Genomic DNA, 22,420 nt, shown 5'->3' on the forward strand with positions numbered 1-22,420 from the left:
ACTATAAAACGCAGTAAATTGTAACTGTGTATGGCTGACAAATTTTATTCTGGATCTCCATCAAGGGGCTCATCTGCAGGGCTGAACCAAGGCCTAGGTCCATATTCGTCTCCGTCAACTCCTCGTCGAAATAAAAAGAAGGTGGTTTACAGTGATCGTCATATACCCTCCCGAACAAATATTGATTTACAGACCGCCTTTAGTTTGGCAACAACGGATTATGCTACTAATGCATATTCTTCAGCCATATTAAATGAAAGCCCTACCAATATGACCTCCTCAGTAAATGATCCAGATTTACTGAGAGAAGAAGAGGAAGCCAATATGACTTTTGATTCTGTTTTGAAGACTGAATTGTTCGGTGATAATATTCCCACTTCCTTCACAAAGAGGAATAATACAAGCTCAACTTTAAGCTCAAGACAAGAGACGCCCCCACCCAGAAGTGCTGGAAGTGATATGAGCAACACGAATAACCGGAGGATGTCAAGTAGTATCCTGGATGACGAGGATTATGAAGAGGCCAGGACCAGGGAAGAGTTGTTATTAAGAACACCAAAGAGGAAAACACAGGGCAATCTTTTCACTTATCAATCTCCAAGTAGGACACGCCCCACATCCTCGTCAATGAATGTACAGAATGAACTATACTCTATATCTCCAGTGAGAGCCGATACTCAAAGTATACTTTTATCCCCACCAAAAAAGACAAGGAATATTCCAAAGGTTCCGTATAGGGTTCTCGATGCACCTGATTTGGCCGACGATTTTTACTTGAATTTAGTCGATTGGGGATCCCAAGATGTCTTGGCGGTTGGGCTAGGATCTTCTGTTTATTTGTGGGATGGAGCCTCAGGCTCTGTTAATCAACTTTGTGATTTAGGGGACAACGAAAGCATCTGTAGTGTGTCATGGATAGGCTCGGGGACCCACGTAGCCATTGGGACCAATTCAGGACTTGTCGAGATCTGGGATGCTACCAACTGCAAATGCACTAGGACCATGACTGGCCATTCTATGAGGGCATCATCGTTATCGTGGAACAAACATATTCTTTCATCTGGATCAAGAGATCGATCAATTTTACATAGAGATGTTAGGGAACCCGCTCATTTCATGCAAAAGTTGGAACATCATAAGCAAGAAGTTTGCGGCCTAACGTGGAACATAAATGAAGACAAGTTGGCCTCTGGTGGAAATGATAATAATTTAATTGTTTGGGATGGTCTTAATACAGAACCTTTGTACAGATTTACAGAGCACCAAGCCGCTGTTAAAGCAGTTGCTTGGTCTCCTCATCAGAGAGGTATCTTGGCATCTGGCGGTGGTACAGCAGATCGGAGAATCAAAAGCTGGGACACATTAACAGGCAATAAGGTACATGATGTTGATACAGGATCTCAAGTTTGTAACTTAATGTGGTCCAAAAATTCAAATGAATTGGTTTCAACACATGGTTATTCACGGAATCAGATTGGTATCTGGAAATATAACTCTATGCAGCAAATAGCATCTCTTACTGGCCATTCTTATAGAGTCCTATACCTATCCATGTCTCCAGATGGCCAAACTATTGTTACTGGTGCAGGTGATGAAACTTTAAGATTTTGGAATGTCTTTGAAAAGACAAATGGCGATCAAAATAGCTCCTCTGTACTATTAGATGCATTTATGCAATTGAGATAAAATAATGGGATTTATAAAGTGTTTTTTTTAGATTGCTCTTGTATACTGTAGATTAGTTTGAATATTACTGAATATTTTAGTAAAAATTGTTGTTTAAAGTTGATGTGGAAAATGAGCGAGCCTCCGCAAAAATGGTTTTTGTTTCCCCTGGTTACAAGGTTCGTTCGGTTTTCTTAGCCTTCATATACGACCAAGATCACAGCCCAGGAAGCAGTTGGAATTTTAACTTTGTTTGAATAAGGAAGCAGATAAATGGAAGAAAAACAGAATTGTGTTTTGAGCGCTGTTCTCTCTACCTCCAAAGTTCCAATTTTGGTGCTGATCATACATTATTGTCATAAGAAAATCCCACAGAGCTGTATCCCACCTGTGCTATCGGTTTTGGTTGAATTGATAGGGAATGGGAAAGAGAAGGAGGATTTTCAGCAAAAAGATCTTGTAGAGTCATATTTTCCTTCACTGCCACAAATTTTGAAACTACTTGAAGTAAGAATTGAAGAGTTTTTCAGACCACAGAAGGATAAAACAAAAGTCAAAGCCAATATTGCGTTTATTTGTCGTTCCATTTTGAAGGACTTATGGAGTCTAAAATCTTACGATGACTTTTTCACATTCTTGAACTCATCGTCGGCCTTGTTAATTGATCCACCTACGGAGTTGTCAGTATACATAAATAATTTCAAGCACAACCCGGGCTATCAAAAACCCTTAAAGGGTTTACATTCATCAAGTTTTTTAGGCAATTTCATATCCATCCTTTCCATTGGATCTTACACGATGACATTCGAGGAAGGGATCAAAGTTTGGAACGGCTTTGTTGACTACAGACAAGAAAGTGAACAGGCGTGGAGCTCATTTCGAGGCCTTGATAGTTCCATAGATGTTTCCACGTCCCAAACTTTTCAGGAGGGAATCCTTCCCAAATGTAAAGTTGTTAATGATTTTAGTAAAACAGTGGTATATTCCCACTTTGATCTTTCTAGTTTGTTTCAGTCCCAAGTCAATGTTTTACAAAAGCAAGCCGTCCATACCCCCAGATCGGTTCAAAATGTAATAGCTTCATTATCTCAATCTGATAGAAGCTTATTGCCGTCGTCATACCAAGTTGAGTATCTGAATCATTGGAAACGCGCTAATTATGACGAGTCGTTTGATTCCCTACACCGATACTTTGATTATATGATGTCTAACAGACGCCAATATTTTTACCATTATGCTTTATCGGCACTTGCATCTCTACATAGCTCATTTGGTGCCAACAAAGAGGCCTTACGTGCCATAGATGAAGCCATTCTAGTTGCTAGAGAGAACAAAGACTTGGATTACCTCAATTATTTACTTACTTGGCTATTAAATTTTATGATTTCGAAGCCTAAACTTTTCGTTGCTTCAACCGATCATCCGTCAAGATCAGAAACTATTCAATTTTTAAGAATGAAAACAAAAGAAACGAAAAATATCTCTTTACAAGCACTATCATTCCAATTCGAGGTTGCCGTGGGGCTACTTGAAGGTGACCACATGTCTTTGATTGTAAAGAATATGATAAAAAACCTCTATCTAATCTTACAATTCCATGATAGTGGCGAGTCAAATGGAATATTTATTAATGCATGTCAAATGTTTGATACCGTTTGGAAGAGAATGGGATATCCAAGTTTGGGAAATTTATACATTCAAATAGCCATTGATTTTGCAAGAGAAAAAAAGAGTGACTTTGATTTAATTATCCTATATATTAGGAAGGCATATGATATGTATTTTGCAGGGGAAGTAGATGAAGCTTTCAACTTGTTGTATTCTGTTGAAGAAAGTGCCTCTAAAGATTCGCTCATCTTTAAAAGATGGAAGCTATCTCTTTATTTGCTGGAATTTTACCGATGCCTAAACAGGTGCAATTACTCAAAATGCTCTATTATTAAGGACCAAATGAATGGTTTATTTGACATTATTGATGATCAAGAACTTTCAAACGAGATAATCTATCAAAATTCTCTTTATAACCTAAAAGTGGGCAATATCGAGGAGGCATCGAAAAAAATTAACGAACAATTGTTGATAATGAGAGACCACCAAACACTATTTAATAGCTATTGGTTTATTAGATTTCAGGTTTTGTATTGTCGAGTCTTTGTGGAACGTACTCAGTATCCAGAGAGAGCCATTTCAATTTTACTAAATGCTATCAATTTGTCTCGAAAGGGGACACGCATTTTCAACTTATGTGAATGCATAATTTGCTTATGCAAACTACTCTTTCAATTAGGCACGAGAGAATCATTGAAAGATGTAAAGGAATTGCTCATTGAATTTTTACCGAAATTTCTTGAGATAAGACAAGTTTCAATAGTCTCTGAAGCTTACTATTATTTAGCACGTGCGTTTTTTATGGAACTTCAAGAGAAAACTGCATCCCAACCGGAGGAGAACGAATTCAGACGCTCAAAGATATTAAAATACTTGAGTATTTCTATTCACGGCTACGAAATGATGGATGATTACGACAGCCTAAGAAAATGCCTGGAGTTCCAAAAACAAATAGCTCTGGTTTATGAGCTAGAAGGACTAGAGAAGGAGACCGCTTCAAAATTGGATCACCTTAATACGTGTAATATAAGCTCCCAGAACTTTGACACATGCTAATTACTTACCTTGACGAAATTAGCATATGAAAATATTCTCTACCAAGTTACCAATCTGGAATTGCTCTGTAGTTGGCACTAGCTGTTCTGGTCTCCCTCAACTTCTTAGTTCTAGAATAGTAAATACTACAATCCTCGTTGCAGCATTCATTAGCCGTTGTGGAGCTAACATCTTCATTTAGTACATTACTAGAGCAGAAACGACAGAAATCAACGTAATTTCTAGTTTTTACCGCTTTATCACAAGCTTCACTCTTCAATTTTAACATAGTACCTAAACTATTTTGTAGACATTCTGTGCATAAAAGGCCATCAGCGGCAATTCCCTTGCAACATAGGCACGACCTAACCTTTACATTCAATAAAGTTGAGTCAATACCGGCATATGAAATTTTCTGCGGAACCTCCTTAACCCAAGATTTAATATCTACTCCTAACAAGTTGAAAACTCTTTCGAGAGGGGGAACTAAAACTTTATTTATGTAATACTCCGAATCCAGCACCATGTTTAAATCACTAAGAAATTGATCGGGTGAAACACACCGGTCTCTTAAAATTTCTTTATTATGCCCTCTTCTGACAAGATAGTACACACGTTCTTTGTATTGGGGCTCCGCTCTATGGTCTTTCTCAATTGACCTCATTGCCAACCTGGCACCTGCAGGGATGTACTTTTCGTTCTTATAAGTTCCAATCCTGACCTCTTTTGCAAACATAAAGTCTTTTAGGTTAACCTTATTTTGAGTAATTTTAACAAATTGGTCTAGGACATATTCCTTCACCTGAGACACGTCTTTACTTTTGAATAGTAAAATTATTGCTTTCTCTAAAATCTTCTGTTGTGCAGGTATGCCGTCTCTTCTGACCGTCTCAATCCCTTTCGCTTCAAATCTGGGAGATTGATCCTCATATTCAGAACACCAACCAACATATCTTTTCTTACTAACCAGTATTGAGGGAAGGTATACTTTTTCAAACTTTAGCTTAACAGGAGCAGGGTTCAGTTTGGTGATATGATCTGCCATTTCTTTTCCAATTCGAAATGCATCGCTTTTAGTTTTACCTGGCAAATAGACAAACAAAGAATCAGTGTCACCATAAACAACCTTGGCACCCCAAAAATCATGGCTTTCAATCTCTTTAACAGCTTTTAGTAAAGTTTCTCTTCCATATGAAACAATAGCATCTGCGATATCCGAATTAGGCATTCTACCCGAATATGAGGCAGAGGTATAACCATAAGTCACATTTGCTATTAATTTCAATGCCAGCTGTCTGTTTCCATACAAAGTTTTTAGCTCTTGATCATCTTTAAAATTTGACATTGTATCTTTGATGTAAATTCTTGTGTTCAAAATCTCAAGTAATAATTTTGCAAGTAGTGATTTTCTAATATCTTCTTTAGCAAATACCACCCCATTCGGTGAGATATTAATATTATTTTCCAAAAGTTTCAGAAGTCCTTCAGGAGATTTATAGTTGATGACACCCAATCTCGTATACTTTTGAGGATCATAATCTTTCAATCGTCCTAAAGCTGTAGAATAACATATATTGTAAGCAATTATTAGCGATGGGTACAATGATTGAAAATCTAACACGATTAATGGAGATTTGTAAAAAGAGCTGTTTGGCTCCATAACAAGTGGTATACATTCTAATGAATCCTGCTTGAATACCTGTTTCTTTGAGGGAGAAACTAGTAAAAAATTTTCGGACTTTGCTAATCTAACTAATAAGCATTCAACCTTGTATTGACTACCACGATATAATATTGAATAGAAATCAATCCCAAGTAGTTGAGATTCTTCATTAATTTTTTCAACTAGTTCTAGTTTCTGGATTAAAAGCATTTCGTACTTGATTTTCGAAACATAATAATTGATAACATAACTTGTGCCCTTGAAATCTTTTTTCAACCATTTAGATAAGGTTTCCATTTTGTAGGCTGGTAAGCGGTCGTGTAAAACATGAAAGACTACATTTTCCAAAGTGTAATGGTTCAAATTAAGAACGGATCTCAATCTTCTCCATAAATTGAACATTTGACGGCCGGTTATTTTAATACCAGATGCATGGGTATAGCCCCACCTGTCACCCACCTTGTTGGCCTGTTTATGTACTACGCGTGAGAAACGTTGGCATAAATCAATGTTATACTTAGCTTTGGACCTTTCTATTACATACCCCCATGATAAAGCATGGAGTTCGTAGCCTGACAAGATATCCGGATCTAAATATTCCACCAATGATACCAATGCGACAAGCAAATCAAGCTCGTTTTGAAAGCAAGTTAAAGAAAAGTTGGATTCATTGGCAAATTGTTTGTATTTGCGAGCATCACCCGAAGAAGTATTGACAAAAACCCCCACATTATGTAATGCTGAAACATTCGTAGGTAAATTTGTATGATAGAAAACCGCATTGATTTCATCGAGTTTTGGATCTGGATAGTATTTACCTCTTGTATTTACGTGAATTTCCATAATCAAAATCGATAAAGATATATTCTCTACAGATAATCTTTCAACTGGAGTTTTCAACGAAGGATATTTGTACTCTTTAAATTTTTGAGTTGGCCCCCTGATTTGCGAGTCGTAATTGAAGCCTGCATTCTCCTTACTCTGCTCCGGTACTTGACTCCACTGTTTGACATCGGTAAAAGATGGCGGGATTGGACTATATTTCCACAGATTTGGAGAATTTTTGTTTGCCGGCTGTTGGAAGAAATTGAACTGATCCAAACCAGGATATAAATCCTTATCTATCTCTTTGCATTTGAGAACAAATTTCTCACCCGCAAAAATAAACGGTCTAGAATCAAAGTTCGAAAGCTTGGAAAAGAAAGGGTCCATATAATCTATCTTCGGTAAACCGAAAGTTTCCAATTCATTGAGAAACTTATCCTTGGAACATGACATCGGTTGTTGAACATTGAAAGAGAATAGTTTTTCATCAAAGATATCTCCAAAATAAGAAACAAATTTGAAGAACTGGGGAATTCTTTGTGATAAAATAAACGATGAACGATACGGCTTGGCCGATCCCGATATATTAGAAGTTGTCACCTCTTCAATTACCGAAGATTCTTGAAGTTTTAAAGTAAGGTTAAATGAGTTGTTAGAATGTTCGTTAGGGAAAAGGCCATCATGATGATTTATTACTGTTGTGTCGTCTCCTTCTTTTGGGGGATTATCGTCATCAGTCTTCTCACTATCTTCTGAGATGGCATCTATCAAATCTTGTTCAATCTCAAGAGCACATGGCAGATTTGTGTTAACAATCCCGTCTGACGATGATTTTAATAAAGTCCCCTTCCGTGAGGCAAATGCTAAAAGAGCGCTTAGATAATTATTTGGTGACATAGCTAGGACCTTTGAGTCTACCAAACAACTAGAACCTATTATTGGCTCATACTGTAGAGATTTCACACTCTTAAAGGGAGTTGGAAAAGCAGCTTTCTTGCCGGACCATTTTTTAAGAAGGTTAATATCTTTGGTTTTGTATTTCTTCACAAATGCATCTTCTGACAGTTTCACAGCTGTTCTAAACATAACCTTAATATCTTCTTGATCATTCCACAAACTTCCACTACAGGAGCGTTTTATATTATCAAATAACCCATGTTGAGAAACGCCAACGTCTAACCCTTTTGATCGACGCAAATTATCAACGTCATCTAATAATGACTTCGTGGAGGAGATGTAGCTGAGATCTGCTGAAAAGGACTCGCCAGAATGCAAAGTCGCTGGGGTACGATCGACTAAATCGTTTATATTGTCAATCCAAGAAGCTTGAGCATCAAACTCCAACAAAGATCTCGCCGATCTTGGGAATTTGGATTGTTCAAGCACATTCAAGTTGCCATTATTATCAATACATATATGGCCATTAACAAATTCTTCAACAGTATTGTTCAGTCTCATCTTATTGAAGTCCACAAAATGAGTTTCAAAAAACGGCTGATAATCTTGGGAAACATTATCCAGCAAAATTATAGGTGACCTCCACAAGAATTTATTGAACCGAATTGATTTCAATGTGTATAGATTATAATCGGCGAGAAATTGTAGGGTATAGGGTATATGTGATTCGTAAGGTTGATAGAATCTCTTGAATAGTTTTGACTCAGTCATTAGTTTTGATAGTCTCACCGTATATTTTGGGGAAGCCATAGATATTTTCAAAAAAGTTGAAGAGGAAAGATGGTAGCCATAAAAGGGAACTCCTGATACTATGGATATATCTGCAACGTATGAATTCGAAGTGGACAAGACTTCAGAATTAGTATCAACTTCCTCATCAGTGTCAAACTCACTCTCTTGATCCTGATCATTATACTCATAATCGTGGTGTTCATTTTGATCAACTTTTCCTCTCTTTTGACGTTTCTTGCGTATTCCTTCTACTTTTCTCCTAGGCCTCTGTTTTTTCGAATATGAGAGAGCAAGTTGATTATTTATTTCATTTAGCCATCTAACCAGCTCTACCTCCGCATTTGGAAATCGTTCGGCTTCAACGGGGACGTAAAGGTATGGAAATACGTTATGGACATGTACCAAGGAACTTACGCCACCTGCTCTCACGTAGAGTCTAATTGTAGGGACTGTTTTAAGATTTAATTTGCAAGAACCACTCATAACACCATTGAAGGTAACAAAATTTTTATCCAAAGGTGTCGGCACACATTGCGCTGCATCATATGAAATCAGTTGGACATCCATGTTTAACGATAGGAGGGTGTTCATCACCCAATATAGAAGGCATTGAGTTCTTTCACACGCGTCTGGCGGTCAGCATGTTTTTCATCTTCACCAACTTCACTATTCAATTTTCTTCGGATACTCTTTCCTCCTTTGGTTATTCGGTCGTTCCCTGTATACAGAAGGTGCTAAACTTGTCACAATAGGATGTCTACAGAAAACTTACCATGGGTGGAAAAATATAGACCACAGTGTCTAGATGACGTTTATGGTCAAGGTGAGACAGTTTCCACAATCCGTCGTTTTGCATCTGAAGGTAGAATTCCTCATCTTCTTTTTTATGGACCACCAGGTAGTGGTAAGACATCTACGATCATAGCATTGGCAAAAGAACTATACGGTAAAAACTACCGGAACATGGTCTTGGAACTGAATGCCAGTGATGATAGGGGTATTGACGTGGTTAGAGATCAAATTAAAAATTTTGCAAGCACAAGGCAGATTTTTACAACAGGGTTTAAATTGATTATATTAGACGAAGCCGATGCAATGACAAACGTTGCACAAAATGCGCTTCGTAGAGTGATTGAAAAGTTTACGAAAAACACCAGATTTTGTATATTGGCTAATTACTCAAACAAGCTAAATCCTGCATTGTTATCTCGTTGTACTAAGTTTAGATTTTCTCCATTATCAGACGACGCAGTATTGAGTCGAATTGAAATGGTAGCTAAGTTGGAGAAACTAAATTTGGCAGATGATGCCAAGCATTCACTTGTTCGTCTAAGCCGTGGTGATATGCGTAAAGCTCTAAATGTTATGCAATCATGTAAATCCTCATTAAGCAACCCAGAAGACCAAGTTGACGCAGATATGATTTATGACTGTATAGGTGCACCAAAACCAAGATCAATTGAATTAATATTTGATGCAATAATCAAAAATGATTGGTCTGATGCTTATTCAACCATGACTAAAATAAGAAACATTGAAGGTTTGGCACTGATTGATTTGATATCTGCATTTGTCGAAATTATTGACAGATATGATTTGAAACCTCAAACAAGGGCACAGTTGTTAACAGGATTATCCGATATCGAATATGGCATTTCTAGAGGGGGTAATACCAAAATTCAATCTACCGCCTTGATAGGTTGTATAAAAAACGCCCTAGAGTATGAAGCTTAAATATTAGTTTGTCCTCTTTGTGTAGACTATCAACAGAATTAAACAATGTAACGAACTATTATGCCCTTTTCTTCTTCTGCACTGACCATGCCGGTTCCAATCTAGATTAGTAACCAACCCGCTCACAAGTAACTCGTGTTTGAACCTCATTTAAATTTTTTTACTTAATTTTTTTCACCTTTTGAAATACCTGTTACCCCCAAGTCCTTGTTCCAGCATAGTTATACAATCTGAAGATCATATTTCATAATGCTTACGAAACCCCAATTGCAGGATTTAGTACAACGACGTAGAGATGTCCAGGATCTTGATTTGGAATGGTACTTGAAACAGAAGAACGAGATTCTAGAGTTGATTATCGAATTGAAAAATGGTAACAGGGATGTTCTCAATGACGAACGCATAAGTGAATTAGAGAAAAATATTCAACTAGGTAAAAAAAAGACTGAGTTAGGATTGGAGTTAGAGCTCAAAAAATACCATATGACTTTAAAAGAGGTTGAGAATTATGATAACCAGATAAGGTCTATATTAACGGAATATATAATTTCAGCGGCTGCTAAGTATAAGCAACTGAATGAGAAAATAGACTATGCGAAGAAAGTATTAGAAAGTAGAGAAAGGCTGAATAATATAATTACCGAATATTTCAGCAAGACCAAAATAATCAGCTTGTCACTCCGTGAGTTGAAAGAGCTATTTGAAAAAGAGTCAACGGAATTAGACATGATCCTCGAATCTGGAAGACTGGTCAAGGAAGATAAAAACGAGGCCCTGAACAACATATACGAATTCAAATTTAGTAAAAACAGTTCCTTTACCCTGTCTACTACAGAATTGTCGTCGAAGATCAAGGAACAAATAGCAACATGCAATGAAGTGTCTGCTAGTATTGAACACTCTAGGCAAATATGGAAAGAAGCAACAGCTAAATTGATATCACTTCTTGATAGAATTGACGAGGAGGTTACTTTATAAAGTTTGCAAAGTACATAGAAGCAATACCTAGAGTCGATAGTCAATTATATACACAGAGATAGATGTATATATCTTTGTATGTATATCTTTATCAGGGCAATGTATAGGTTGTATACTTAAGTTTGGGGTTACATATTTACATGATGGAAAGTGTTTTTTACTGTTGTCATTACATTTTCTTTCTCCTCTTCTAAGCCTGTGCAGACTGGGAAGATTCAGGCTCAGCTATTTGGTTGGCTTCTTCAATTTTTTCGTTGACCAATGATTGAATGACTTGAATTTCTTTAGAAGGAGGAATAACTAATTCACTCTCTCTGTACTCGAAAATAGCGTCGGCCGCCGTCTTAAAGCCCTCCAAAGTTGAGCCGTTTTCAAAAATCTTATAAACTTCAACAATGTCTCTCAATTTACCAATTCGTTCGTTTTCTGGTAATTGTGTCTCAAATTTAGCGGTGTATAACGAGGAGATGTATCTGACACCCTCTAAAAATTTTTCATTGATGACGACAGACTCGTAAGTGGAGTGAATACCAAAAATGGCATACTGCAGCCTCTCCAATTTGTCAAACCATTCATCAGTTTCAACGTTTTCACTGTTCAAGTAGTTTTGCTTGAATTCTTCTAAATAATCCTTACCGACTACCTTGAATTCATCCCTTGCGTTAGCTAATGCTGCTTCTCTCTCTGTTAAAACCTGTCTAATGGCAAGCATAGAATTATTTAGCTTCTCCTGGAAGTTCATGCATTGTTGAACTTTGGAAGATTGGATATCTTCGTAGATATGACTTTCTCTTAATATTTTATTCATCTCCTTCAAACAGACATACCATAATGCGTGCAAATCTTCAAAAGATTTTTTTCTAAGATCCTGAACAGTCCAAGCTCTACCCTGGGTTTCCAGCTCTTCTGCTGGACGCACAAAGGTTTTGTTATGGAAAAATTGCCATAGGGGATGATCGTCCTTGACAGTGATGTTATTGATAGTTGGCAATATTGGTTTTCTCAACTTGATGTTCCGGTTGATTCTGTATCCCGTTGGTGCTCTCGCACAGGTAGAAGCAGTCGTACTGAAGCGTGCCACAGAAACCATCTCAATCAGCGTCACCGAATGTCTATACACTTTAGGCCAACTTCCAATTTACAGAGACTGATTATATTGGGGTTACTTTCATTTCACAAGAGATGTGTTACTTTTCTCGAGGTGGAAATGGTTGAAAATAAGAAATTCAGAGAAAAAAAAAAAGGAAAATGAGATCAGTAACAAAATAAAAGGTTTCTTTGTAGATGGGAGTTGCGACGCGTCGTTCACACCGACACAGGCACAAAGACAGACACAGCTTTGTGTCAGACTACATTTACTTGCAAGCTACAGACAATGAGAACCAGATGGCGGTGTTGTTTTGTAACAGTGAAGAGTCTATGCGGTTTCTTGGGTATTTCATTATTTAAAAATGCTTAATCTTGGGCTAAAAAAGTAATTGTTTTCCCGTTATAAAAGATTTTTTTATTTCTGATTTCGTCTGAATCATCATGACACGATAGATATTAGCAATTGGTGGTAAACTGGAAGTTCTGACCAGTGGGGATAAAAGAAGCTTGCATTAGGTGCGGCCCATTAAATGAAAGAGTAGTCTCATAGAAGAGAGAGTTTTTTACTTCTCTGTTGTATTAGGAGATACGGAAATGTACAAAACTAGCGAAAGCCATCTTCAATGGGCTAGATACACAGATAGTATTAATAAGTCTTTACTTCTCTCCCTGCAGAAATGATCACACAATGCTATTGTTCAAACATAGCAAACAGTTAATCAGATCATGTGTTCATGTTCCACGCTATTTTACATCGTGCCTGCCAAGATGGGACGACAGTAAGATTGTAGTAGAGCGCCCTGGACCGGCATCACCACTAAAAGAATTGCAAAGATTGAACATCAGTATTCCCAAGGCAAACAAAATGCCCTCAAGACCAACTATATCGGAATCGGACATCGAGGAAAAGTTCATAAAGGGAGGGTCAGGTAAAGGTGGACAGAAGATCAATAAGACCAATTCTAAAGTTCAGTTGACTCACATACCAACTGGGATAGTTGTTACATCACAGGCCACTAGATCAAGAGAGCAGAACAGGAAAATTGCAAGGCAAATTTTAGCTTCTAAGATTGAAGATATGGAGAAGGGTGTGTTGAGTCGTAACCAAATCGTCATAGCCAGGAAACAAATGGTCAAGCAACGCGCTAAAAGAAAGTCCAAGGCGAAATACGCCAAACTTGCAGAAGATAAGAAAAAGAAAGAAGGTGATGTTAAAGTAGAAGAAACCGAAGAAGGCGTAGTGGTTATCGTCGAAGATGTTGTAAATGACAACAATGGCTGTAATAGTAAACAATAAACTTAAATGTTTCTATATAGAATTTATTTTACAAAATTTCCTTGTACATGATACAGATCTCTATTTTACTTATTTCTGCTTCTTATCCTTCTGTCTCCATTTGCATTGCCTCTTAAACGCCTTTTCTCCATGATAGGAAATTAGTAAGCTATCGTATCGAGGATCTTTCTTCTCAAAATACTCCATACCTTTATCAGACCAAACACCTGGCGCAATAATTAATAATTCCTTTCCATCAGTTCTAATGTAGTTAATTAACGATTTTAAAACTAGGTCTCTCACCAGATTGCACCTGTAGATTAAAAAGACAGTATAATACTCATTGATTCCAGCTGCACTCAATTCTTTACTTAAAAGACGAGGTAATATTTTTGGTCCGTGTTTTTCAAAAATTTGGTTGATCTTATCGATTAAATCATCTTTGTTAACGTTTATAAGTTCCATTGGTGGTCCTAGTTTTTTGAACGACTTAGCAAATGTTGAATCTGTGAATTTATAAGTTGGTTCGTCGATGAATACACTCGGCACATCATCAGAGTCTTCATTTGGTCGAGTACGTACTACACTTTGCTTTTCCATTTTGAATGCATGACTATTTTCTTGATTTGTCTCCCGATCTCCCTCCTGAAAAAGATTATTATAAGGCTGTTGCCGTTGCTGGTTTTGTTGGTGTTTTTCCTGTTCGTTTTCGACTGGTTTTTGCTTATTTTCATCTATGTGAAAAGTAATACCACTTTCTTCTGGCGAATCAACTTCACGAACCTTTTGCCTCTTGATTTTGTTTTCCTCAGAAGAACTTTCCCCTGGTATCTCTTTACTCATTTCTGCCTGCTTATGTTTCTCAGTATCGGTGTCACTTTTAGAATGATTTTTACTGCTATTAGCGTGCTTAGTACCATTGTCATGATTATTGTCGTCATCAATTCCAACCTCAGTGGTATCTGCAGTTCTAATACTCGGGTTGGTTTCGTCAATCTCTTCACTTCTTCGTTTGTTTAATTCTCTAAACGGATTTGTATAGTTGAATTCCTTATTGGCTTCTTTAATATTTAGGTATTGAAGATTTTCATCTATAATATCATTTTCAAGTGGCACATTAGGAAAGTATAACCTCGGACAATCAGTTTTCCTAATATGTTTACGAGCTTGTAGCCACTCTTTATTTGCCTTGTGTGTAGGTAATGGTTTTCTACCCTGCTTCATCTCTAAAATGTAATATTTTAGATAGTTAACTATTCCAAATGGTATTATGTAGTTTTTCAAGCGTTGCCTCCATGATTCAGCAGGATGATTGTCATAAACACTTGCAAACTTATCATAAAAATTAGTTGGAAAAACCATAATCTCAAATCCTTGTTCATCGACTGTGAAATCAATATGTTGGTAAACGGTTTTGGCTAGAATCATATCGTCCTCTGCATTATAAGGAATTAACTTATTTGAAACCTTTGTTGTTTTTATGTAGTTGCCTTTCTCATCTCTCAATAAATTATGATTTTTATCAACTTGATAAACATACCCAAGATTGAACTTCAGAGTTCTCATTCTCTCTCTTAGAGAAGCAGAAGTTCTACGCCTATTCTTGAAATAAGGTAGTTCTGAGATAGCCTCATAAATCAAGTGTCCCTTAATCCCCATCCAATGACGTTTTCGGATTTCTTCCATTAGTACCTTATCTTCGTCGTCCGTGAAATATCGTACACTATAATCATCATAGACAGATGGGTGAAATTTTACATTTGACATGGGTTGTTGTTCTTCTTCATTCATACCAACTCTTTCAGTTCCTCCTACTTCTGTATTCTCATATTGCTCTACATGTTCACTAAAATCTATACTCAAATGCGAATTATTCTCCAAATCTTTTATAACATCGATTTCGTTTACTTCTTCAACATGACTCAGATTTGCAGGTACTAAGGATTTACTTAGGTTTTCAAAATCATAGTTTCCATCACCATCAACCACTATTCCGGCTTCGACATTCTCGGCATTGTCATCGTGAAACTGATGAGGCATAGTATCATTATTAGCATCAGGAATATGTATTAGATAATTTGAGAATTCTTGTTGTGCACCTCTGTTAGCTGAATCTTGAATGACCTCATATGAGTAAATATGAGCCGATTTCAATTCCTCTGGAATTTTATAATCTCTTGACGATATGATAATACAGTTTTGCAAGAAATCTTGGACAACTTCACCACCATTGTCCTTGATCATGCGAATCAAACGTTCGCTACGATCTAATGGCGGACAAAGAAAAAAATTGTATGGTTTCAACCCTGCATCGACAAAGATATCTGTCTTTGGAGCCATTTCTATGGATACTATAAGCCCTTGTGAGCGTGTTTAGAATGAATCTAAATTGATAGTCAAGTAAATAAACAAACATGCACCTGAGGTTCATATTTTTTTCTCATAATGTTGCCATGCGTTTTTTTGTTTTTCTGTGCGGTGTCAAGGTGGTGACGAACTATATAGCAACCTCGTTATCTCATCGCAAGATGATAATGTGGAGAAAAGCTAATGTGGGGAAGCTCCATTGATACTATATAGCCATTCATAACTCATGGACGATAGGGGACGACAAAGAACCCGAATTATAGGGCTGCCTGTTCCACAGCTATCAATGTCAAGAGATAGGTCAAGAGATCGGCTAAGAGATGGTTCGAGGTCCAGAAATAGAAACAGGGATCAATCACCATATTCATTGGATGCAACATTATCGAGGGGGTACACTGGCGGCAATGATGTGCCAATTTTGGAAGATGATGAGACGAGCGTTGATTTGAATCCTATATTGCCCGTATTCAGCACACCTAAGAGTTCTAATGCAGTTGCTGATGGGAAAGAACTGGATCAAGTTCCTCTTCCAGAGAAAAACGATAAAGATTTGGTTAAAGAAATTGATGACGACTTTCAGCTAAGATTCAATAAAGATGTACAATCAAAGGGGAGAGATAAAATTATGAAAAGAAGGGAACCATCGGCCACTCGTAGGATTAGAAAAGTTAATCATTCAAGTTCAGAATATTCATCAGATATTGAGAGCGTAGCAACTGACGAAGAAGATAACGATCCCAAAGACTTCTCAGGTAATGAAATTTCACATAAAGTCAGTGAAGGTTCAACAAGAAACTCTATAGGGAGGAATAAGTCTAGATCAAGTTTAAGATATACGAAAAATCCAAGTTTGTTAGGTGTAACTGATGTCAATTCGGTCAATAGGAAAGAACATAGACTGCTAGATAATGCATTTGCCAATATAGAAAATACACAAGATGAATCCCATCCAAGTGGGATATTTGGATGGTTCAATCGAATTCCAAACAAGATATCGCTTGGACGATCCATTCGAAATAATGAGGCACCTGAAGAATATGATATGACCGATTTTAGGGGCAGAATTGGGAATGATATTGAAAGTAATGCTGGAAGGTCAACCGCATCTAAATTTCCAAGTTTACCGAACGGTAAAACCTTGAATGAAATACTCAAAAAACGGTCAAATTTTGATGAGATTTTGAGCCCGAGTCGAAAATTCAGAATTAAAGGATTCCAAAAGGGAGAACGTGAAGAACCTCGAAGTGACACAAAAGGTGACAATAGAAACGCCGGAACAGAAGGTAGAGGGGAAGAGGAAGAGGAAGGTGATGGCGATACCAAGCATGAATTTGATGACGGAATTACATGGAATTTGATGAGGCTGTACAACGAAATTCCCGACTCGGTGGATGAAGACAATATCTTTTCAGATGATTCATCAATTTATCTCAATGAAAGGATGGGAAAGAAGCCATACCAGATAGGTGGGGGTATCCAAGATAGGGTACGAAGGTTCCGACACAGCAACATGTTTAGCGGCAGCAGTCGAGAGAATTCGTTAGACAGAGGTAGGTCAATGTTTAGGTCACAGTCTCGATCGGGATCCAAATCGCCCTTGAGGCCCAAATCACTGAATAGGTTTTATAAGAGTGAGGATGATTTATACACAAACCAGATAAAATTACCTGACTTCTCACTTGGGAAGGAGAAGGAGGACAAAAGGTTGAAGAAGATCAAAAAGAAATCCAAAAGGTACAAGGCTGCTAGAATCACCGTTCATATTGTTGAATTGATCTACAGACAAGAATTTTTGTTGACGTTATGCAAGGCGTTTATGATGTATGGAGCCCCTAATCATCGATTGGAGGAGTATTTGACGGTGACAGCCAAAGTGTTGGAGGTGAATGCAACGTTTATATATTTGCCGGGGATGATGTTGGTGAATTTCTCTGATCCAACTACTAGGACCAGTGATTTAAAGTTGGTCCGTGTGGGGCAGGGGTTGAATTTGGGTAAATTAGACAAGGCACACGATATATACGAGAGTGTCGTATACGATCGACTAGGTGTTGATGAAGCATCCAAGGCACTGGACGACTTATTCACCAGTACTGAGTTTTTGAACAACTACTGGCTCATACTCTTCTACGGATTGTCCAGCATGTTTGTGTTATGTTTCTTCAATGGAGCCTGGTTGGATATGATACCTTCCTTTTTGTTGGGATGTCTATTAGGTTTCCTGCAGTGTATTGTAGCACCGAAGAATGAGATCTACACGTCGTTCTTTGAAGTTGGGGTTGCCATTGTGATCAGCTTTGTGAGCAGAGCAATTGGCTCGATTGCCAATGGTAAATATTTCTGTTTCAGTGCCATTGTCTTGAGTTCCTTATCTAATATTTTACCAGGATACATGATTTTAAGGGGGGCCTTGGAAATCCAGAGCAAGAGTATCATATCTGGAGTTGTTGGCTTGATCTATGCCATCATATACTCCTTATTTCTTGGATTCGGACTGACACTAGGATCCGCACTTTATGGATGGATCGACAAGAATGCCTATGACAAAACCACCTGCTCCAATATTGGACATATTGGAGATATTTGGAAATTGCTCATGGTTCCGTTGTTCAACATCACCGTTGCACTTGTCTCACAGGGGAAGATCCACCAACTCCCCGTCATGTGTCTCGTTGGATGCGGTGGCTATGTGGTTACCTACTTTGCCTCTAAGCATTTCACCGTTACCCAAATCAGTTCCGCCCTTGGAGCCTTCACGGTGGGTGTACTCAGTAACGTCTACGACCGGTGGGGGAAACACCTGACCAAGTTCACGGGGGCCCACTGCAGCACCAAGTTCACGGCCATGATCTGTGGAATCTTTGACCTAGTTCCTGGTGGATTTGCTGCCCGCAACGTGCTCTCAACGGGGCTCCAACAACTAGGAAACGGGGGGTCCTCCAACACTTCAGTGGCCTCTACATCGACATCCACTACAGCAGCAGACACATCTACATACCTCTTTGGAGTGACAATGGTTGAGATCGCCATTGGCATCACGGTGGGGCTCTTCATGGCAACCCTTGCCGTGTATCCTCTCGGTCCAAAGAGGGGCGAGTCCTCAATCGGACTTTGACCAAAACAATCTTTTATGGCAATGGCAATAAAGACAAAAACGGAAATAAAAATGGACGTGAGAATGAAGAGGGAAATGACAGTGAGAACAAGAATGTAACAACATATAAAAAAGAGCCATTTTCAAGTCTCGGTGTCGATGCTGTTTTGTTCTCGTGCAAGTTGCCGTTTGCTTATTTTGGGTTGCTTTTACCTTGTTTTTTTCTTGTTTCCATTCCCTCCTTCTCTCTTCCATACCTTCTTTCTCTCTTATAATATCGCAAACAAACTAATACAACAGACACAATGGACTCATCTAAAATCTTTGCATACATCTTAGCCATTCTCTTGCCTCCTCTTGCCGTCCTTATGGTGAGCGGTGTCGGTATGGACTTGGGTATCAACATTCTTTTCTGTATCTTGGCTTGGTTCCCAGGTATGATCCACGCCTGCTACGTGGTCTCCAAGTCCGAATAGGCGGCGTCTCGCCATTGCAAATCATGGCTGCTGGCTGGTCCCTCACTTCCCGGCCATTACAATGAACACGCTTTATTCCTCACACGTCCGTTCTTATTTTTTGTATTACCTATATTGACTCATATATATCTCCTATATCAATCACTAATAATTACTAATGAAACTAACCCCACCCAAACGCTCCACCAGGCTCCCATCAACACCGTCTACAACTGCCATTCCTCGCATTGACCCTTCCCCGTTCTCGGCGTCGGGCCACAAAACACCCTCCAGCAGTTCCCGTGGAACAAGTTGGACCCCTATTGCAGGAGCAACCAGCTACATGTCCCGCAACAAGAGACGTTTTCAGGAAAAAATAAACACTTTCTGGCACTTGTTTATTTTCTTACAATGATTGGCCTAGTTGGGAGTCATGTGTACACATAACACTCCATTATGGAGGATGCATGGTCATGTAGAACTATAATTGAAGCCTTGCACCCCTATATAGGAACCTATACATTAAATTCCGCCGGCTTCTCTGAACCATCTGATTGACCGGTCGAACCCAACGGCCACTAGTCCGTCGTTTTGTCCGTCTTCTGGGAAAATCCCATGCGGAACAAACCTGACGCTTGTGCAGGCACTGCTATCAAGATCGTTCAATTTGCTGACTTCCTCGTCATCCAAGTCTGTGGTGTTTAACCGCAGGGTTTTTAGACATGTCCTACTGTCAACATCCCACACCCTAATGGTGTTATCCAATCCACACGACACCAACTTGTCTCCCTGGTTGTTGAAAGATATCGAAAAACACCACTTGGAATGCGCAAAGTTCCCAATTCCAACATTGGTGGAATGCGTGGCAACTGTAAATGACCCCAGATACTCTCCGTATTTCACATCGTACAACGATATGGTACCATGTGGCCCGGAATCGTGTGCAATTGCCAACCACTCTCCATTTTGCGGAGAAAATTTGACATCTCTAACAATGTTCAAGGACTTTGAATTCTTTAGTCCAAAGGATTCAAAAGTGTATGTTAAAATTAGCTGCCTGAAATCATACATATAGGCATTCCCGTTTTGATGCCCAACAACAAGCCTGTTATGATTTATGTCTGAACAGATGCACGTAGCAAAGCTCGTGTCATTGGCAAACAATTCTCCCCGAAGTACAAAGTTGATTTCGTCGTCCTCAACTGTCAAGTCAAATATTATCGCCTTACCTGAAACAGTAGTGCATGCAAATATTATCAATCCAGCAGTGGTATCGAAAACCGGACTCCAAAATGCTGTCTTTTTGGTTAGCCCACTCTCTGCTGGATCGAATCTAACCCTTTTCAACTCATCACTCTCGTAATCAAACCTATATATGTATATTTTCCTGGAAAAGGAAACGGTCGCAATCAAGAGCACCTTCTTCATATCTATAACTTCAACCAACGCTTCAACATGATGTAACCCAACCTTATCAACCAGCATTTTACTGTGCAAGGTCCGATCACTGTTGTTGTTATTCCACAATTTCAAGTACCCATCTGACGAGCATGTAATTGTGAACTTTGGCGTCACACATACTCCCAAAATATCAGATTCATGCGCCGATCCAACTGTTGCTGTAGATATATATGGTACACTCATTGCTCTATCCAAGTTTTGACGTCTTCCCTTGCAAAGGTTAAGGAGGAAAGAAGTGGTTTTGAAAGTGTGAAACGTGTAATGTTAGAATAACATGTTGTAGAGAAACATGCTCAGAATCTTCCGCTCGCTGCTGGGAGATTTTTGCGGGTTGCTAACCACAGTGACTGCCTCACTATACCGTAATTCCCTCTGCGTTTCTCCATTGTTTGTCATTCCTCTTGAAGATATTTGGCATTGCTGTCCATATCTTTACATAGATGCAGAATATCAGAGTAGAAATACCTAGGACTACAAATGTTGGAAACTATGTTGTCTATGACTTGGAGATTTTACTTGAGTTCAACAAATCTCGAACAGAACGATTCAGGGTATCCAAAAGATTCAGTGATTTTGTTCAGTTTCGCCAGTTGCTACTCAATAGGCACCTGACCGATCTGCCCAACCTCCCATCCAAACTATCAAGCTTTTACAAACTCAGCAGTGCTCTGATTGAGGAGAGAAGGACGGGTTTGGCGAATTTCTCTCAGACAATTTTAAACGATAAGAAGTTGAGGATGAACCACGAAGTACTCAATTTTTTCAGTATACCTAAGTCTATCATATCTGAGTTTAACATGATAACTTCTTCCAAAGATGGCATTGAAGGTATATCCACAGGTGGTAAATATATCATCATAGACTCTGCTCAGCACTGGATGGATTCTTTTAAGACTGTTAAGTCCATGTTACAGAATGCAAGAGGTAAAATGTTTGCCTCCGATAATGTCGTAGAAATACGCAAGATACTAAAAGATTGTGAATTTAACCAAAAGATATTGAAGGATTATTTATCAAACAATAGGGATTTAGGAGCGGGTGAAATTAACAGGAGGAATTCTTTGTTGGAGTCACAAATCTCAGAACTAAATGACTTAAATTACACACTATCCAATATGAAATTCAATGAACAACATGTTAAGGTTCCCTTGAATTCAAATATTTTACGTGACACGGGGAACACAACATCTCGACGAATATTCGGCAAGCCAAAGGAAACAAGTGAAACTAAAAAGTATGACAATAAAGGACTTCTGCAATACCAACAACAGAAAATGGCGCACCAGGATCAAGATTTAGAGAGTTTAAGGGATATCATTGAGAGACAAAAGCAAATAGGTATTGCAGTGAATGAAGAACTAACCATTCAGAACGAGCTACTAGATGGTTTAGGTCAACAGGTTGATCTGAGTACAGAAAAAATGAAAAACGCCAAAAATAAAGTAAACAAAATCATATAATATCTGTACATATAGCGATAT

At 38.4% G+C, this 22,420-nt stretch overlaps 12 protein-coding genes across 12 annotated transcripts; 8 read left to right on the plus strand and 4 right to left on the minus strand.

Moving 5' to 3' along the window:
• Window positions 1-30: 30 nt before the first annotated feature.
• On the plus strand, window positions 31-1,686 carry C5L36_0B11490 (uncharacterized protein; the record flags this gene model as incomplete). Its single annotated transcript, XM_029465535.1, has 1 exon — window positions 31-1,686. One exon carries the CDS (start codon window positions 31-33, stop codon window positions 1,684-1,686), a length of 1,656 nt encoding a protein of 551 aa, XP_029321394.1.
• Window positions 1,687-1,938: 252 nt separating this feature from the next.
• C5L36_0B11500 (uncharacterized protein) lies at window positions 1,939-4,329 on the plus strand (the record flags this gene model as incomplete). The annotated part of the gene is made up of 1 exon (XM_029465536.1): window positions 1,939-4,329. One exon carries the CDS (start codon window positions 1,939-1,941, stop codon window positions 4,327-4,329), a length of 2,391 nt encoding a protein of 796 aa, XP_029321395.1.
• Window positions 4,330-4,375: 46 nt separating this feature from the next.
• Window positions 4,376-9,076, minus strand: C5L36_0B11510 (uncharacterized protein; the record flags this gene model as incomplete). The annotated part of the gene is made up of 1 exon (XM_029465537.1): window positions 4,376-9,076. The coding sequence occupies one exon, from the start codon at window positions 9,074-9,076 to the stop codon at window positions 4,376-4,378; it is 4,701 nt and encodes a 1,566-aa protein (XP_029321396.1).
• Window positions 9,077-9,238: 162 nt separating this feature from the next.
• Window positions 9,239-10,219, plus strand: C5L36_0B11520 (uncharacterized protein; the record flags this gene model as incomplete). The annotated part of the gene is made up of 1 exon (XM_029465538.1): window positions 9,239-10,219. One exon carries the CDS (start codon window positions 9,239-9,241, stop codon window positions 10,217-10,219), a length of 981 nt encoding a protein of 326 aa, XP_029321397.1.
• Window positions 10,220-10,468: 249 nt separating this feature from the next.
• C5L36_0B11530 (uncharacterized protein) lies at window positions 10,469-11,197 on the plus strand (the record flags this gene model as incomplete). Its single annotated transcript, XM_029465539.1, has 1 exon — window positions 10,469-11,197. The coding sequence occupies one exon, from the start codon at window positions 10,469-10,471 to the stop codon at window positions 11,195-11,197; it is 729 nt and encodes a 242-aa protein (XP_029321398.1).
• Window positions 11,198-11,387: 190 nt separating this feature from the next.
• Window positions 11,388-12,287, minus strand: C5L36_0B11540 (uncharacterized protein; the record flags this gene model as incomplete). The annotated part of the gene is made up of 1 exon (XM_029465540.1): window positions 11,388-12,287. The coding sequence occupies one exon, from the start codon at window positions 12,285-12,287 to the stop codon at window positions 11,388-11,390; it is 900 nt and encodes a 299-aa protein (XP_029321399.1).
• A 687-nt stretch (window positions 12,288-12,974) lies between these two features.
• C5L36_0B11550 (uncharacterized protein) lies at window positions 12,975-13,583 on the plus strand (the record flags this gene model as incomplete). Its single annotated transcript, XM_029465541.1, has 1 exon — window positions 12,975-13,583. One exon carries the CDS (start codon window positions 12,975-12,977, stop codon window positions 13,581-13,583), a length of 609 nt encoding a protein of 202 aa, XP_029321400.1.
• A 69-nt stretch (window positions 13,584-13,652) lies between these two features.
• On the minus strand, window positions 13,653-15,902 carry C5L36_0B11560 (uncharacterized protein; the record flags this gene model as incomplete). The annotated part of the gene is made up of 1 exon (XM_029465542.1): window positions 13,653-15,902. The coding sequence occupies one exon, from the start codon at window positions 15,900-15,902 to the stop codon at window positions 13,653-13,655; it is 2,250 nt and encodes a 749-aa protein (XP_029321401.1).
• Window positions 15,903-16,155: 253 nt separating this feature from the next.
• Window positions 16,156-19,044, plus strand: C5L36_0B11570 (uncharacterized protein; the record flags this gene model as incomplete). Its single annotated transcript, XM_029465543.1, has 1 exon — window positions 16,156-19,044. One exon carries the CDS (start codon window positions 16,156-16,158, stop codon window positions 19,042-19,044), a length of 2,889 nt encoding a protein of 962 aa, XP_029321402.1.
• Window positions 19,045-19,328: 284 nt separating this feature from the next.
• Window positions 19,329-19,858, plus strand: C5L36_0B11580 (uncharacterized protein; the record flags this gene model as incomplete). Its single annotated transcript, XM_029465544.1, has 2 exons — window positions 19,329-19,458; window positions 19,689-19,858. 2 exons carry the CDS (start codon window positions 19,329-19,331, stop codon window positions 19,856-19,858), a joined length of 300 nt encoding a protein of 99 aa, XP_029321403.1.
• Window positions 19,859-20,000: 142 nt separating this feature from the next.
• Window positions 20,001-21,122, minus strand: C5L36_0B11590 (uncharacterized protein; the record flags this gene model as incomplete). Its single annotated transcript, XM_029465545.1, has 1 exon — window positions 20,001-21,122. One exon carries the CDS (start codon window positions 21,120-21,122, stop codon window positions 20,001-20,003), a length of 1,122 nt encoding a protein of 373 aa, XP_029321404.1.
• Window positions 21,123-21,379: 257 nt separating this feature from the next.
• C5L36_0B11600 (uncharacterized protein) lies at window positions 21,380-22,399 on the plus strand (the record flags this gene model as incomplete). Its single annotated transcript, XM_029465546.1, has 1 exon — window positions 21,380-22,399. The coding sequence occupies one exon, from the start codon at window positions 21,380-21,382 to the stop codon at window positions 22,397-22,399; it is 1,020 nt and encodes a 339-aa protein (XP_029321405.1).
• Window positions 22,400-22,420: the final 21 nt, after the last annotated feature.

Source organism: Pichia kudriavzevii, chromosome 2 (genome assembly GCF_003054445.1).
Source record: "Pichia kudriavzevii chromosome 2, complete sequence".
Taxonomy (NCBI): domain Eukaryota; kingdom Fungi; phylum Ascomycota; class Pichiomycetes; order Pichiales; family Pichiaceae; genus Pichia; species Pichia kudriavzevii.